Genomic DNA, 17,178 nt, shown 5'->3' on the forward strand with positions numbered 1-17,178 from the left:
TTGGGTACGCGTCGAATTTAGACACCGTGGTGACTTTTCGGTAGTCCACACAGAACCGGACCGACCCGTCGGCCTTGGGAACCAAGACCACTGGGCTGCTCCAGTCACTGTGGGACTCCTCGACGATGCCCATCTCGAGCATGGCCTCGAGTTCTTCCCGAACCACTTTTTTCTTGTGTTCGGGCAGCCTGTAAGGGCGGCTACGCACTACCACCCCCGGGGGAGTCTCAATGTGGTGCTCTATGAGGTCGGTGCGGCTGGGCAGGGGCGAGAACACGTCCGAAAACTCGTTCTGCAACTGGGCAACCTCCGCAAGTTGGGTCGGGGAGAGGTGGTCTTCACAGGGGACCGGAGAGGTATGCGATGCCAATGTGCCCTTTTGAACCTCTGGCCCCAGCTCCGCCTTCTCCGGAACCACCGACACCAACGCTACGGGGACCTCCTCGTTCCAGAGTTTGAGTAGATTGAGGTGGTAAATCTGTAGCGCCCCACCCCTGTCCGTTCGCCTCACCTCATAGTCGACGTCCCCGACTCGCCGTGTGACCTCAAAGGGTCTTTGCCACTTGGCGATCAATTTGGAGCTCGATGTGGGCAACAGTATGAGTACTTTATCTCATGGTGCGAACTCCCTAAGGCACGTACCCCTGTCGTACAGGCGGGTTTGCCGTTCTTGGGCCTGCCGCAAATTCTCCTGGGTTAGGTGTGTGAGCATGTGGAGTTTTGCGCGCAGGTCAATAACGTATTGAATTTCATTTTTACTGGGTGAAGGTCCCTCCTCCCAATTTTCTCGCAGCACATCTAAAATGCCATGCGGCTTACGCCCGTATAACAATTCAAATGGGGAGAACCCCGTGGAGGCTTGGGGGACCTCTCACACTGCAAATAACAAGGGTTCGAGCCATTTATCCCAGTTACGTGCGTCCTCACTTATGAAATTTTTAATTATATTCTTGAGGGTGCGATTGAACCGTTCAACTAAACCGTCCGTTTGTGGGTGATAAACGCTGGTGCGGATCGGCTTAATACCTAATTGCCTATACAGTTCGCTCAGTGTTCGTGACATAAACGAGGTGCCTTGGTCAGTCAGAATCTCTTTCGGGATTCCAACTCGGGAGATGATGTGGAAGAGTGCCTCCGCAATACTGCGTGCTGAGATATTGCGAAGAGGCACCGCTTCCGGGTATTGCGTTGCACAGTCCGCCAGAACTAATATAAAGCGGTACCCTCATGTTGACCGATCTAATGGCCCGACGAGATCCATCCCAATCCTTTCGAACAGGGTCTCAATTAATGGTAGGGGGCGCAAAGGCGCTTTTGGAATGGCCGCTGGATTTACTAACTGGCATTCGCGGCACGCCATACACCACCTACGAACATCACCGCGAATCCCCGGCCAATAGAATCGGGCCATTATTCGGGTTAGTGTCTTATCCTGCCCTAAGTGTCCAGCCATGGGATTAAAGTGAGCCGCCTGGAATACCAATTCCCGGCGGCTTTTTGGAATCAAAAGCTGGGTGATTTGCTCTTTCGTCTGAGTGTCCTCCATCACTCGGTATAATCTATCTTTCATAATAGAAAAATAGGGGAAGGACGGGGTGGCATTCGGCGGGAGCGTTTGACCATCGATTACTCTCACTTGGTCAAATGCATGCTGCAGAGTCTCGTCTCGCGACTGCTCTAACGGGAAATCCGCAAGGGATTCCCCGAGAGAGGGAGGAGGAGCCTGTGGCTCCTCACTCTGACGCGAAGATGTCGTGGATGGCTCTGCAACAGCTGCCCCCGCCAAAGCGACACCGGGACCTCCCCCTGCTGACCTATGGCAGGACCCACTCTTCACTAGATGACTCATCAACTCCCCGAATCCCAGCCAATCAGTCCCCAAAATTATCGAGTGGGTGAGGCGAGGATTAACCACCGCCTTTACTATAAATTTTTCCCCTCGGAACAAAATGTGGACTGACACCAACGGGTAGCTGTGAACATCCCCGTGCACACACAACACCTTCACCCCCTGTGCTCCCCCCAATGCCTCGTCTTGCACCAGGCTTTGGTGGATTGAGGTCTGATTACAACCGGAATCCACCAATGCCTGATATGTATCCCCTTGGATACTCACCGGTATGCGATACGCTCCGGCCCGATCGAGGGCAGCTCCTGGCGTGTCAGGGATCCGAACCACCGCGCCCACTTCCATTGCCGAACACTGCTGTTGGAGGTGGCCCGGCTCCCCGCAGCGCCAGAAAACCGGCCCGGGCTTCCTCTCTGCACTGGTGCCCCGGGGCTCACTCACCTGAGGGGGGGAAGAGACAGACACAGAAGGGAAAAACGGGAGGACACTGCGGGTGCGACGGGCCGGCTGGGGTGGGGCCAGCCCCCGCCTCCGCGGTGGGGGAACGAGGCGAGGATGAGACACAGGAGGAGAGAGGGGGAGAGAGAGAGAGGAGAGGAGAGAAGAGGATGTTCACTGTCCTGCCGTCAGAACAGCCGCCAAATGGTCCTCCGCCACCTCGATGGCCTGATCCAGCGATGCCGGGCGGTGGCACTGGACCCACTCCGCGGTTCCCTCTGGCAGGCGGCCGATGAACTGCTCCAGCACCACCTGATTGAGGATTCCCTCGGCATTGCAGGTGTTGGCCCTCAACCACCGCCAGCAGGCATCCCGGAGCTGCTGGCCAAACGCGAACGGCCGGCCGACTTCCTCCAGCCGCAGAGCGCGGAAGCGCTGTCGTTGTTGTTCGGGGGTGCGCCCCACCCACTGGAGGATGGCCCAGTGAAGGTCCGCGTAGGCCAGCCGGCGGTCAGCGGGGAGCTGTAGCGCGGCCAGCTGCACCTCTCCTGTTAGCAGGGGGAGAAGGCGCGCCGCGCGCTGCTCCATCGGCCACCCCGAGGTCTCCGCAACTTGCTGAAGAGCGTGATAAATGCCTCGGGGTCATCCTGCGGGCCCATCTTGGTTAGGATGAGGGGGGACGGGCCCGCGGTGGGAGCGCTGGTGGACCCCGCCGACGCGAGGAGGTGCCGGAACGCCTGACGATCTTCCTGCTGCGCCAGCACCAGGGCCTCGAACCGGCGCTCTTGCTCCTTCCGGAGAGTGATTAGCGCCTGGTGCTGGCTCTGCTGGGCCATGGCGAGGGCGTGGACCAGGTCCGCAAAGGTGGAGGGCTCCATGTGGCTGTTCTTTTCCTGTGCTCCGTCCCGGGTTTCGGCACCACTGTGGCAGTTCGTAGGAGGGGGAGGAGCACAGAAAGACGGCAGGCCAGAATAAAGTTCCATAATGCTCTTTTATTTGTTCTTTTCAGAGACAAATCTCTCCAGTCACACAACACACACCAGTTGACTGGTTCCAGAGAGAGCTGCCTTCCTCTGCTCTCTCTCTCTTTATATAGGGCGCGGTCACTGGGAAGACACACAAACACAGGTTAATTGACATCAGGTGTAGTGATTTTGCCACTTACCTTCCCTGACTCCGCCCTCCTGTCACAGACCGATGCTTGACCACGCCCCCACTGCCACAGGAAGTTACAAGCAAAAACATCTGAGGTTTGATTTTCGGACTGTTGTGGACCTGAAAACTTTACCCTCGCTGTCAAACAGCCCATACACTAAATGAAAGCTTCTAATTTTGAAAAATCAATAAGGAGTACAAGGTTTGTTTATTTCTTTTTCTGGTCATGGAAGTCTGCCAAGCGTCTACAAATAAAACATAATAAAACATATACTATTGTATATATATGTACAATATTGTCAGGGATTTTTCATAATACTTTGAGCAAGCATGAACTAATAACCCATGTAGCTCACGTCATAGTTCACTTCAAGCTGATGTGTTTTCTGAACGCTGATTTGTCTCCTGCTAAGGCCACGGTCCACAGCGCAGTCATGCGTCTCCAGTCAAACAGACGAGATGTTGCTTGGAAACAGCAGTTTCTTCACCAGCCACATCCTGTTAGGCCTGAAACAAACACACTGGATCACAGCTGAGTGAGTTTCTCTCCTGAGGACGTTGTTACAGCTCTTAATTGAATGCTCACAAGGATTTTTTTTTTCTTCAACCAAATCCCTGTCTACCACATCTGTGGACTGGAATCTCAACAATTCCATGCACTGCGAAAAGAATCAGAAACATATTGGGCAGTTAGACAGGATTATTATCATCACATACTCTCAATTTTCCTCTTCCAAAAATTGTTCATTCATTTCTACAAACATGCATTATGTAAGGAATAAAATACTTATGGGCATGCTGTTATAGGGAAATGAGACCGTCAATGAGGGCGTAGCTTACTCTGGCCCCATCTAATCCAGAAGGAACAATCTAAAGTGGGCCACCTTGCACAATAAATGTTGCAAGCTATATATAGAAACGATATCCACCCTAGGAATACCAACCAATTTACCAGAAAGAATCCAAAACAGTGAGGAATTGACCAAGAAAAAGCAATCTTTGTTGAACTGCTCATTAAGGCTTAATTACTCCATAACTTCATTAATAATTGTAATGAAGCAAATCTGGGTAGAAGTTATATGCACCCTAGGTACCCCTACCTTCATGCCAGAAAGAATCAAAATTGGTGAAGAACTGAGGGAGAAGTGATTTCTGTGGAAACTGCTCATTAGGGCTTAATTACTCCATATCTTCATTATTAATTAATTGCAATTATGCAAATTTGCGTAGAACCTATATGCACCCCAGGCAGACCTACCTTCCTGCCAAAAAGAATAAAAATCAGTGAAGAATTGAGAGAGAAGAAGCAATTTTCATGAACTGTGGATGACAGACAATGGACAGATGACAGACAACACATGATGGAATAAACTCATCACCTGTCGGCCAGATGAGATAATAATCAGCGACAGTGTGGTGTGATGCGGAGTGGAGTAACTGTTATCACACTGCTGTTGATTAGTTTCCTATAACATCATGTCCCAAGGTGTTTTATTCCCCTTATACCACAACAATTATCAATTTATTAAAGAAGGACATCATAGTTTTTATCCATTTATAGTTACATTTATGTTGTGGAATGTCCAGGATGCAAATCACTTCCTGTTATGATGCATGTTAAAGCAGATATAAGCAGTCACTTCCTTCATATCCTCCATCCTTAGACTTTCCCATGGCAGAAAACCTCTGTTACAAAGTGCTGACACTGGAGACTCTTTTCAGCTACTGGTTAAAAATCAATCAATCAATAATAAAAATAATTTTATTTATTTATTTATCAACAACTTCTAATTGAGTAATAAGATCTGGGAATTCAAAATGGCTGAAAAATGGAGATTGGGTTAAGAGAACGCTGGCGTATCTTCTTTATCAAACCTTTTCATACTTAAGTTCCATACTTAATGCTTTTACATTCGCTGCTTTTGCTTACCAGCAATTATATATTTCAGGACCCAAGCTCTGTTAGTTGAGTTTACTCAGTACCAAAGAGAGACAGGGACGTTCCTGCCTGTCTCCATACTGCTGGAGAAAACGCAGACACAGCGGATTGTCTCGACCATCTCCCTCCAGTCATTTCATATGCCAGGATGTTTCTCTGGACCAGACTTAAACACAGCCATAACGGTAACAGAAACTACACTGATAAAGCTCACTACGGAAGCAGATTGCTACCAGACCAGGAAAAAGAAAAACAGATCAATGTCATGTTATAACGTGAAAAGTTTGTGATAAGATGTTTTTCATGTTTGAACAAAACATTTTCATGTTATCACCACATATATTGAACAGTTATTCCACAAAATTGAGTCGTATGTGAGCTGATATAATCCATATATGATGAGATTGAGTGGAATAACTTTTATTCTATCCACATTCACTGGATTTTGAGAAATAGAGCATTTTTATTTTTTTGCAAATTTGATAAATAAGAACTTTATACAAAACGTCTGACAAAATCATTTCCGCTTAGAATGTAAACAAACCGTCGAAATGACAGGAGCAATTTGTGTCACGGAACAGACAGGAGAGGAGATCAAGTGCGCTCAAACCACAGTTTATTAATAATAGGGGAAAAGGGAGTTGGGAGAATGTGTGTGGGTGAAGTCCAGAGGCAGGAGAACTGAGAGGCAGGGATGGCTGGTGGTGACGTCTGAGGCAGGGCCGTCGCAGGGGGGGTGCGAGGCCCTGTGCGAACTTGAAATGCGAGGCCCTAATCTTTGACATGGATGCGTAATTGCGCATGAATAACAGTCGCACAGATGCAACTATTCTAGTTCTATTGCACGCATAATCTCGCTGCAATACGTTTTATCAAGTAGAATAATACAGCATAATCATGCACATAGTCTCAGCTATGACTTTTTGCTATTTATTTCAAAGGAAAAAAAAATCAACTGTGCAACGAGTGGCTACAGTACATCAAGTCAGTTCAGTCACTTTATTTTTGGCATCTTGACATTTTAAACAAGCAGATTAGGACACTTTTCATTCATTATATACATTTATTAATCACAACTATACACAACTCATTTTACTTATTATTTAACTTATTTACAATACTAACTGGAACAGATGAGATGGACTCACCATGCGTTGGCGGGACCGCGTCTTCCAGGGCAAACTCTGATCGATTGTAATAGAAAAAAAACAGAATTGATCATGTGGTCCAGCTCAACTGAATCGGGCACAAGCCTCATTATAAAATATTTCTCAACCACAGCTAGCCTACTTATTATCCTCCTTCCTCACCTTGGACTTCACCGTCATCCTCAGTGTGCGCATTCCCGTCCTGCTGTTGTAGAAGCCCGCTCGGCTCTGCCACAGTGTTGGTGTGCGTGATGGAGATGCTAGTTGCTGCCACAGCATCACTGGCAGTACTGATAAATTTATCCAGCGATCCCCGCAGTAACTTGTGAAATTCCTCCTTCTTTTTAAATTTTTTCCTCTTCTCAGCACCCGATTCGTGCTTGCGAAATCGGTCGCGTTCTCTTGCCGTCAACATGTTTACTTTCCCCCGCTTTAACTTTCCTCCTCTCCCATCTTCAGTGAGGACGCATTACGTAATGACAATGAAAAACTCGCTTTGTTTGGATTTGTTTTTTATTTGTTTGTTTTTATGTGACATCTCATTGATACAAAATCATACATAACTAATGTATTTATTTAAAAAAATAAAAAATAAACACAGCAAGATTTAAGGCGCGAGGCCCCCTAGTGGCGCGAGGCCCTGTGCAGTTGCACAGTTCGCACAGCCTATGGGACGGCTCTGGTCTGAGGTCTCCCATCCAAGTACTGACTGGGCCTGACCCTGCTTAGCAGCTGAGATCTGATATAGTCAGAGAGCTGTGGCTGTAGGCAGACAGAACTTGGGTTTCAGGCAGTCTTCAAGCAAGCAGTCCCTCAGCAGGCAGGAGTTAGAGAGCAAACTGGAACACAGAGTCAATGGGACAGAAGGCAGATCAGGTTACCGGGGCTGGAGAGCAGACAGAGTCAAACGGAACAGAAGGCAGATCAGGTTACCAGGGCTGGAGAGCAGACAGAGTCAAACAGAACAATTTCAGGAGTCAGAGTAGTAGGAACACAAAGCAGGTTATCAGGCTGAGAGTTGCAGACAATCTGACACTGAGGCTTGGGAGAACTGCAGCTTAAATACACACAGGGGGGAAGCAGGTGATCGGCAACAGCCAATGACAGTCACTGAAAGTTAATAAGAGGAAGTGAGAGCGGGCGTGGCCGGTAATGCTGAATGGAGATGTTACCTGAAGAGAGAAGACCACAGGTAGGACCATGACAAATTTGTGAAAAATGCGATAATAATAATTCTTGAAAAATAAAAAGATATGTTCTTACCATCAAATACTTTTATTCCATATTTTGTTGCTTTTTTGTATTTTGGGGGGGTTGTTTTTGAGTAGAGTTTTTATTTCATCCTGGGTTGGTTCAGCAACACGCTCTGCCATTTTGTTTTTCTCTACTCATGGTATATGAGCTAATATCCTAGTAGTAGAGTAGCCAATCAGAGCGCACAATTGCTCATATCCAGTGAATGTGGGCAGAATAAAATAGTATATATCAATACACTGTTTATCTTGTTATAACAAAAGATTTCTCATTGTAAGGACATAAATTGGTCTCAGGTGAAGGCGATGTGAACACATACATATTACAAGATCATCCACTGTGCCCAATAACAGCAGAATGTTGTCATGTCTCAACCCAAGCATGAAGTAGGATTTAATCAAATAGTGTTTCTGAGTCATTTTCCTCAGTTTATCCATTCTCCACACATCATTTCCTCATTCAAACATAAGTTTCACCTTATAGCCTAACAATATAAATTTTCCTCTTACAATGAAGAAGAAACTTTTATTTGTCACATGCACACTTCAAGCACAGTGAGATTCATCCTCTGCATTTAACCCATCTGAAGCAGTGAACACACACACACCATGAAAATAACGTGAAATGTTTTATGTTATAACAATAAATGATCACATTATAACAAGATAAACAGTATATTGTTAAAAAAGGAAAGATTCTATGTTGTATTAGTGTGAAAACATCTTGTTTTAACAACAACAACAAAAAACCTTCACATTATAACATCATACTGATGCAGTTGTCTTTTTCTGGCATGGCAGCAATACGCTTCCATACTTCACAAGTACGGGGAGGAAATATTTCTTTCAATTTTTCACACTGTGGAAAAAATACTCTGTGTGTGTGTGTGTGTGTGTGTGTGTGTGTGTGTGTGTGTGTGTGTGTGTAAAAAGCCGCATACATTTGCATTGGTTAATTGATTTTAATCACCTATCTTGCAAAATTTAAACCAAAGTACATACATTGGACCAACAAGGAAAAAAATTAAGCAGGGTTTAGATTTACAGCTAATTAAGTATTTGCCCATAATTTTTAAATTGTCTTAATAAATATCTTTTGAGTTGAAGTTGATGTAACCACAGTATATCATGCTGATATTTACATTTTTGCCTGTGAATATGCTAATATGCTTAAAAATGTATGGGATAACATTTAAAATCATCTATTAAATACAGCACCAATAATTCAATAAATTCATTAGAAGTCCACAAGGATGGGTTCCCTCCATCAAGGACCACATTTTTTAGTGGTTAAAATTAAGCACCACAGAGGAGTGCTTGGTCAGCTTATCCTTCAGTCCATGAGTATTTCTGTTATACAGGAGAATGCATTAATTTTAATAGAAATGTTGTTGTTTTTTTAAAAATGAATTCAACAATTCCAAACAGCAGGTTGTATGTGTAATAAAATCACCTGTCACCTATTAGGACAAACATTATGACTTCATTACTTCAATTTCATATTTTATTTGTTTGTTTGTTTGTTTGTTTGTTTGTTTGTTTGTTTATTAAATTAGTTCTCATTTAGTATCACATGACTTCATTCATTTATGTGCACAAGTACCTGTTAGAGCACAATATTTAAACCGAAATGCAAAATACAGTAATAGGATGTATCTGATTAAGTGCTATTTTATAATCTGCTGAACAATGAGATTGGAAGCCATACTGTTAAATTCAACTTTTTGTTAGTTTGTTTTCTGTAGTTCATATAATATACGCTGCAATTTCAGAAATTTCAATGTAACGGAGCAACAGGATTTTGTCTTCCATCCCTAAAGATATTTTCAGGCCATGTTGTGAAACTGGGCAATAAAAGGTGTGTCTTTGTGTCGAGAGACAGTGGGATATAAGTAAGTGCTGTGTTCTTTTGCTACAGGCTCTACTGCTGATCTTCTCCTTGTGTTTTCTGAGTGCTGAAGTTTGGAGGATGCTCAGAGACCGAGCTCAGTACCTAACCCAGGGCTGGCGTCTCTTCCAGCTCTTGGTGGCTTTACTGTCCTTTTCGGCAGCTTCACTGCGCTTTTGTTTCTTGTCCATGGCCACCGCACGCCTTTCTGTCCACATCTCCCACCCTGAGACCTTCACTGGATTTCACAGCATTGCTGCTCTGGCAAAGAGTTCCTCGCAGCTTTCGGCTGTGTTACTGATGCTGCTGATTCCTCAGGTAAAGTGGACAGCATGGGCAGCAAAATGGTTAAACTGGTAAATTCATTGGTTAAATTGTTGAAAAACTATAGTGCTAGCACTATACCCTCACCGGCCACTTTAATAGGAACGTGTTGTTGGTTCTAAGATCCCTGTTCTTGGCTGCAGGAGTGGAACCCAATGTGTTCTTCTGCTGTTGCATGCTGAGATGCTTTTCTGCTCACCACGGTTGTAAAGAGTGATTATATGAGTTACTATATCCTTCCTGGCAAAAAAGCTCGAACCAATCTGTCCATTCCCCTCTGACCCTCTCTTATCAACAAGGCATTTGTTTCCACCCACAGAACTGTCGCTCACTCACTCAGTGTTTTTTGTTTTCTGCACCATTCTGTGTAAACTCTAGAGACTGTTGTGTGTGAAAACCCCAGGAGATCAGCAGCTTCTGAAATACTCAAACCAGTCCATCTGGATCAAACCAACACCCATACCACAGTGAGAGAAAGTCACACTGTGAGATCACAATGTTTCCCGTTCTGATGTTTGAACACTGTGAACATTAACTGAAGCTCCTGATTTGTATCTGTGGGATTTGATGCATCGTGTTGCTGTTGAGGGATCGGCTGATTACAGAACTGCAGAAAACAGCAGGTGGATGTAGGAGTGTTCCTAATAAAGTGGCCAGGGAGTGTAGATGCTCTGTACAGGCATAAATATCTAAATTTACTTATTTTGGATACACATAATATGAGGGCAAGTCAAAAAGTTCTAAGACAGATGTTATAATTTCATCTGTGCTGTATGTCGAGCATGTATAGCATATTTGACAATAAAGTTGACTTGACTTGACTTGAAAGACATCCCCTAGAATTCGACAAAGAAGGAATTCTCCAGTGGAAACACTGCTTGCAGAAGTGTTTAGACTTAAATGGAGGATATGTAGAGAAATAGCTTTGTTATTTTCATAAAGTTTTTTTTTTTCAATTTGTCTTCGGACTTTTTTGACTTCCCCTCGTATATATTAACAGTTATTCCATGGAATTGAGTCGTACATGAGCTGATAGGTGACAAGGCGCATAGCACCGAGTTGTCTATAATCCGTGTATGACGAGATTGAGTGGAATAACTGCTTTATTCTATCCACATTCACTGGATTTTGAGAAACTGAGTATTTTTATGTTTTGCAAATTCAATAAATAAAAACTTTATACGAAACGTCCGACAAAATAATTTCCACTTAAAATGTAAACAAACCGGTGAAAGGACAGGAGCAATTTGTGAAAAATGCGATAATAATAATAATAATAATAATAATAATAATAATAATAATAATAATAATAATAATAATTCTTGAAAAAAAGGTATGTTCTTACCATCAAATACTTTTTTTCCATATTTTGTTGCCTTTTTTTGTATTTTTTTTGTATTTTTGTTTTTGAGTAGAGTTTTTATTTCATCCTCGGTTGGTTCAGCAACACGCGCCGCCATTTTGTTTTTCTCTACTCGCTGTATATGAGCTGATATCCTAGTAGTAGAGTAGCCAGTCAGAGCATGCGATTGCTCATATCCAGTGAATGTGGGTAGAATAAAACCTAATATCAGCTAACTCATGACCGTGATGTTATCTATATTGCTACTCTATTTGGCTGCTGGTTTAATAATATGATGTATTAATTGGAGGTGTACATCAAAATTCCACACGATATGATGCAATAAAATTTTTAAGATAATGATTCAATTTTTGACAATACAACTGAATCTTTTATAATACAAATGATACCATTCAGTTTAATAGCCTCAGATCAATATGTACCCAACATTGTTTTGACCCTACCTGGGGTACACATACCATTAATTCACGATTGATGATGTCATGTGAAAAAGCAAAACAGGTGTTTGAACAATCTGCAGAATAAGAAACTCAAATAAGAAGTGTTACAGATCTCTGATCCTGTTTTTGTCACCTGGTGTTTGGGCCCGTTTGGGCCTCAGGCACACAGTCTGTGATGCACAGTCTTTTCAGGTAAACAGTGCTTACTTGTTGCAGATGGCATGTTCTCTGCAGTTTGTAAGAAGATGGGTGGTGTTTGGCAGGGTTCTCCACCAGGCCTGCTCTGAGATCTGTGGAGTAGCCTTCCTGTTCGTGCTTCTGCTGCTTCTCTTCTCCCACACAGGCAGCTTGGTACTTTACTCGGTTATATTGGACTGTTATATTCAATATAATGCTTCTCTAAAACACTTAAAATAACAAGCAAGTCTGATTTTGCTAAGACGTGACATTCTTTTCAGCTTTTCTCAGCTTCAGTGGAAAGCTTCAGGACTGTAAGGCAAGCTACTCAGTCCGTTTTGTGCTTACTGAGAAATCGAATAATTTTAAGACAATTGTCTGAGGAACATCCAGTGCTTGGGCCCTTATTCTGCCTTGCTATATTTGGGCTGGGGTTCTGGATCCTTGGGCATCTATGTGGAGCCATATTACTCCATAGGTATAAGACAATCCGGGCAGAAATGTACCGGCCATCCATGGAACCACAGGACTATGAGATGGTAGAGTTTCTCGTCAAGAGGCTCAAGCTATGGATGGGGCTCAAAAAGATAAAGGAGGTATGAACATCTTTTGTCATCATGTATGTCAAGAAACTAATTGTAGCACTGTATTCTGTGCTTGACTGTACTCTATGCTTGTATTCACATCATTCCCAGTTCAGGCACCGAGTAAAATTTGAGGGCATGGAATCACCACCTTCCAGATCTTCCAAGTGCTCCCAGTTCTCCAGCATCTCTTCACCCATCAGTCCTCCAGGGCCTCATCTGGTATCCTCTGCCTCCTCTCAGGTCTCAGAGTCTTCCATGCTCTCTGAGAGCCATGAAGTCCAACACTACCTTGATCGCTTGCTGCCATCCGTGGACAGTCTCCTTGCTGGTTTTGATCGTGTCAATCAACTGACCAACGATGTCTTGAACATTGAGCAGCAGCTTCAGAAAATTCAAAGCAGAATTATTCAGAACAGAAGGAAGCAAAGAGAGCCACAACCACAGATGCCCCCGACCCCAAAATCAACAAGACCTAGCCAAACTTCCCTTCGAATGGGACAGAAGTCTCTTTCGTCTTCCCATGATGGTATCCCTCATCAAATCACCCCTCGTCGCCGTGCTACCCACTCCGAGTCTTCTCTCCTGGGATCTTCTGCTCATTTCATGACTTATATATCAGTACCAGGAAGGCACAAATCTCAGACAGCAGACCCAGAGATTAGGGGTTTCCCCAGACGAAGAGCCTGGCACTCAGGATCCTGTCATTCTGCAGATACCATTCAAAGATTTGCTAAATCCCAAAGCTCTGGAGCCATTCCTGTAAGACCTCACAGTGAAGAGAGGGATTGGACTGAAGCAACCGAAGGCATGCCAATTAAAAAGAGAGCCTGGCACTCTGATCCTGCCGAGAGAGAAAAGGACTGAGTCTGTCCTGTGTATGCTACAGACACAAAATTTGGTAGTTCATTGGTAGAGTTCAAAACTTTTGTATTTGTCAAATGAATGATGTATACACTGGCCTGGAACGTGAACAGGAAGTCAAATAAGGAGCAGGAAAGTTGGGGCATTTATTGCACATTCCATCTTTTTGCATCAAAATAACTAATCAGCTTGGTGTACCTGTCAATCATTACTGTGTACTTTTGTTAACTTGTCCTGGTACGTCTTGTTTTTACTCTTAAATAATTTCTCAGCAATTTGACATTTTGTACCACAAATGTATGCAGTTATCATATATAGCTTACAGGACTGCTAACTCAAGTGTTACTTGTAATTCAATTATTAGAGACCCTTAAGCTGAGGATTGAATTATTGGACGGATAAATAACAAGTTACTATGTTTATCCATGAATATACTCAGGAGCTGAATGTCATTAAGGTGTTTCTTCCTTGATATTGTTTTTTGTATTTTTTCCCCAGTCATCTTTCTCTTAATGGCTGTTCTGACCAAAAAATAAAAATGTCAGTACACTAGATTCAAAGGACTCTTGAATAAACAATTGAATAAACATTGGGGTGATGATCAGGGTTTCTCCTAAAGCTTCATAGTGTAGTGGCCCCACTAAGCTTAATTTATTGACTGATATGCTTAGTGGCATGCCGCTACCCATTAAACTGCTGCCACGATGCTTACAATTTAGGTCTACAGTATAAAGCTAGAATCAACATGCATGTTTCGTAGCTTTTGAGCAGGTAATCAATACAGTCCATGCGAGCCCATGGCCCTGAACTTAGGTCAAGTTCACAACTGATGTCAGAGAAGGGTATTCCACACTGATTGGCTGAGTGTGTGTGGTACTGTATTCTGCATTAATTGGATGAGTGATGTGGAATTAATATTCATAGGTCATTTATGCAAAAATGGTGGCACCTTCAAGCCGGGTACGAGTGATCAAAACACTGACGGGTTGAAGCTTAATTATGGAGTTTTTCACAAAGAAAACTGCAAAAAACAACATGCCAATAGTGGCAGACCACAGCTGTGAGAGTGCAACAGCCAGTTCACTGCATGATGCTGACCAGCTTGAGTCTGACAGTGAGAGTATTTAGTCATCCGCACTATTGCCAAAATTTAATGATCAGTATTTTGAACAACTCATGCCATGTTGTATCACCATTCACTTTGTTTGATGTGAAATAAATTGCAGTCTGTGTTGGAACAGGACACTGCTTGTGAGATGCAAGTGGGTATTGTATTGACTGTGGTGGTGGGGGTGTTCTGTTTTTAGGGTGGGAATTCAGTAAAATTATAAGTAAAATATAGCCTTTTCCCCCAACATGTTGAACTAGTAAAAATCAGCTCTAGATGTCACCAGATGCCACGAAATAAATTTTTGAAATTAGGTGTCAAAAATTTCCAGGGGAGCATGCCCCCGGACCCCTCTCGCTTACATGCCACCTATGGCAGTGTGCTCTTTGCACCTCGCTGTGCTCGGGGGGCCACTACTCTTTCCAGTTGTTTTCAGGGAAACCCTGATGATATTTGGACAGTGAACATCTGGATCTCAATTGGCAGGAGCTGATGCAGAAACTTTAAAATAAACATTGTCCTATAATTAAAAAAACTAAACCATATTTTTCATGTCTGTCTGATTATGCAGTAGCTTAATTTATTTTTGCTTGATAAATAAAATGAGAGAGTTTGCTCTCAACTGTAATTTGCACTGAAAACTCTGGCCACATGGTGAAAACCTGCTGCAGTGTAATTATGACAGGTCAGCTGTGTGAGAACAATCATGAAAGTGTAGCTGTGAAAACAACCTCCTTCTTGTTTAGAAGGTGATATTTGAGTGACACCAATATAAACTCAGAGTGGGAATGAGGAAGTAACTGCAAAAGAGCTGTCACTTTTAAATATCTGAACGTAAATAGAAATGAGATATCATATAAAGAGTCTTTAAAAGTAAAGCTGACAAAATAATGTATATACGATATGTCGGGATGCTTAAAAAGAACTTGGAGGGCCATGAGCTGAGAAGACAGACGTGTATTGCATGGTGTTACTGTGAAGTAGTTCAGGGCCTTTTGTAAAAGTAAGCTGTTAGAGTTAGTGCATGGGGTTTACAGTTAGGTTTTTTAAAATGTGAATATTTGGAGTATTGGGCTCGTTTTGCGTCTTTTTTAAAACAGGCATCAGATGTGGAACTCAAACTGATGCTCCACACAGCAACACAAGCAAGCGTGTACAGGAATATTTAGACTAGTCACTAGTCACATGGTGGGTCTCAGTATGAAACACATGATGGGTTCAGAGTTCTATTTGGAAACTTGTACAACTTTATCACTCAAAAGACATTTATTGGTTCTGCATGTCCCTCACCACATGGCACAACAGCACCAGTGGGAATCATTTATTACTCTTGCTCACTCCATCAACTTTATAATTCTGCAGAAATTCATCAAATGTCAGCTCTGATGCTATGCAGATTTATCAATGTATGATCATCTGTTATGACTGAAAGGCAGATTTCCATCAATGAAGAGTTTATAACATCAACGAAACTGACTTCATGTTAAAACTGTTAATGTTATAGTCAGGCTGTCTGTTGTTGCCCAAATGAGGATGGGTTCCCTTTTGAGTCTGGTTCCTCTCGAGGTTTCTTCCTCATGTCGTCTGAGGGAGTTTTTCCTTGCCACCGTCACCACAGGCTTCATCATTGGGGATAGATTAGGGATAAAATTAGCTCATGTTTAAAGTCATTCAAATTCTGTAAAGCTGCTTTGCGACAATGTCTATTGTTAAAAGCGCTATACAAATAAACGACTTGAGATAATACATTCATTGTCATGCAACTTTAAATGCAAGAAATTTCAAACCATGTACTGAATTCTGTAACATGAAATACTGTTATAAGCTGTATACACACTCTCTGGCCACTTTAATAGGAACCTGTTGTTGATTCTAAGATCCCTGTTCTTGGCTGCAGGAGTGGAACCCAATTGTAAAGTTTGGATGTCCAAGAATTGGAAAAACAAGCAAAATAGTTGTGATATTTTACTCAAAACAAAAGGCACATTCTCCATACACGTACATAACATCAGAACATCTATCATATCTCTCTCTCTACTTCCTGTCTACTCCGTATCGTACTGCATTAGCCTCAGCGCCCTCTAGTGGTATGAAATTGAAAGTACATGTGAACACAACATCCCCCCCCCCCCCCTTTACTTAAAGATTAATTCTTCCACTTACAGGACAGCACGAACTTAAACTTCTTTGACTATTAGATTTAAATCTCTAGAGCAGAATCAAAATTTAAACTTTGAATGAAAATTAAGTAACGAGTAATATATGTCAACACTAAACTGTTAGACTAAATAATCTGAAATTAAAATGGTATAACAACAACTAAAAGATGCAAGAATGATTACAGCATTAACGGTCTAGGTACTTTAGGTCTCATAGTCTTTGAGCCAGTCTGGTGGCTTACGTGCTCTGGCAGGATGGTCTTGTGCTTGTTGGTTAGGTCTTGGTTCAGTTTGTTCTTCCAGACCCTTCATCGGCAGATCTGGAGATTCTGGGGGCTTGGCAGGTACAGAAGCCAAACGGGAAGCATGCCAGGTTTTTCCATCATCGAGGATGTAGGTGCTTTGACCCACTTGCCTCTTGATCTTGATTGGTGTAGAGAACTTCTGGTGTCCCTTTGGAACATGTACAGGTTTCCGTACTCGCACACT

The 17,178-nt window shown here is 43.1% G+C and overlaps 1 protein-coding gene across 1 annotated transcript in view; it reads left to right on the plus strand.

Annotated features, from left to right (window-relative positions):
• The window catches only part of pkd1b (polycystic kidney disease 1b), a 130,263-nt gene extending 116,838 nt beyond the window's left edge, over positions 1-13,425 (plus strand). Inside the window, exons 38-43 of the mRNA XM_060938890.1 lie at positions 3,856-3,978; positions 5,392-5,566; positions 9,701-9,988; positions 12,014-12,148; positions 12,256-12,570; positions 12,670-13,425. Coding sequence (XP_060794873.1) covers positions 3,856-3,978; positions 5,392-5,566; positions 9,701-9,988; positions 12,014-12,148; positions 12,256-12,570; positions 12,670-13,425 — 1,792 coding nt within the window. The remainder of the gene's footprint in view (positions 1-3,855; positions 3,979-5,391; positions 5,567-9,700; positions 9,989-12,013; positions 12,149-12,255; positions 12,571-12,669) is intronic.
• Positions 13,426-17,178: the final 3,753 nt, after the last annotated feature.

Source organism: Neoarius graeffei, chromosome 14, assembly GCF_027579695.1.
Source record: "Neoarius graeffei isolate fNeoGra1 chromosome 14, fNeoGra1.pri, whole genome shotgun sequence".
Lineage (NCBI taxonomy): Eukaryota > Metazoa > Chordata > Actinopteri > Siluriformes > Ariidae > Neoarius > Neoarius graeffei.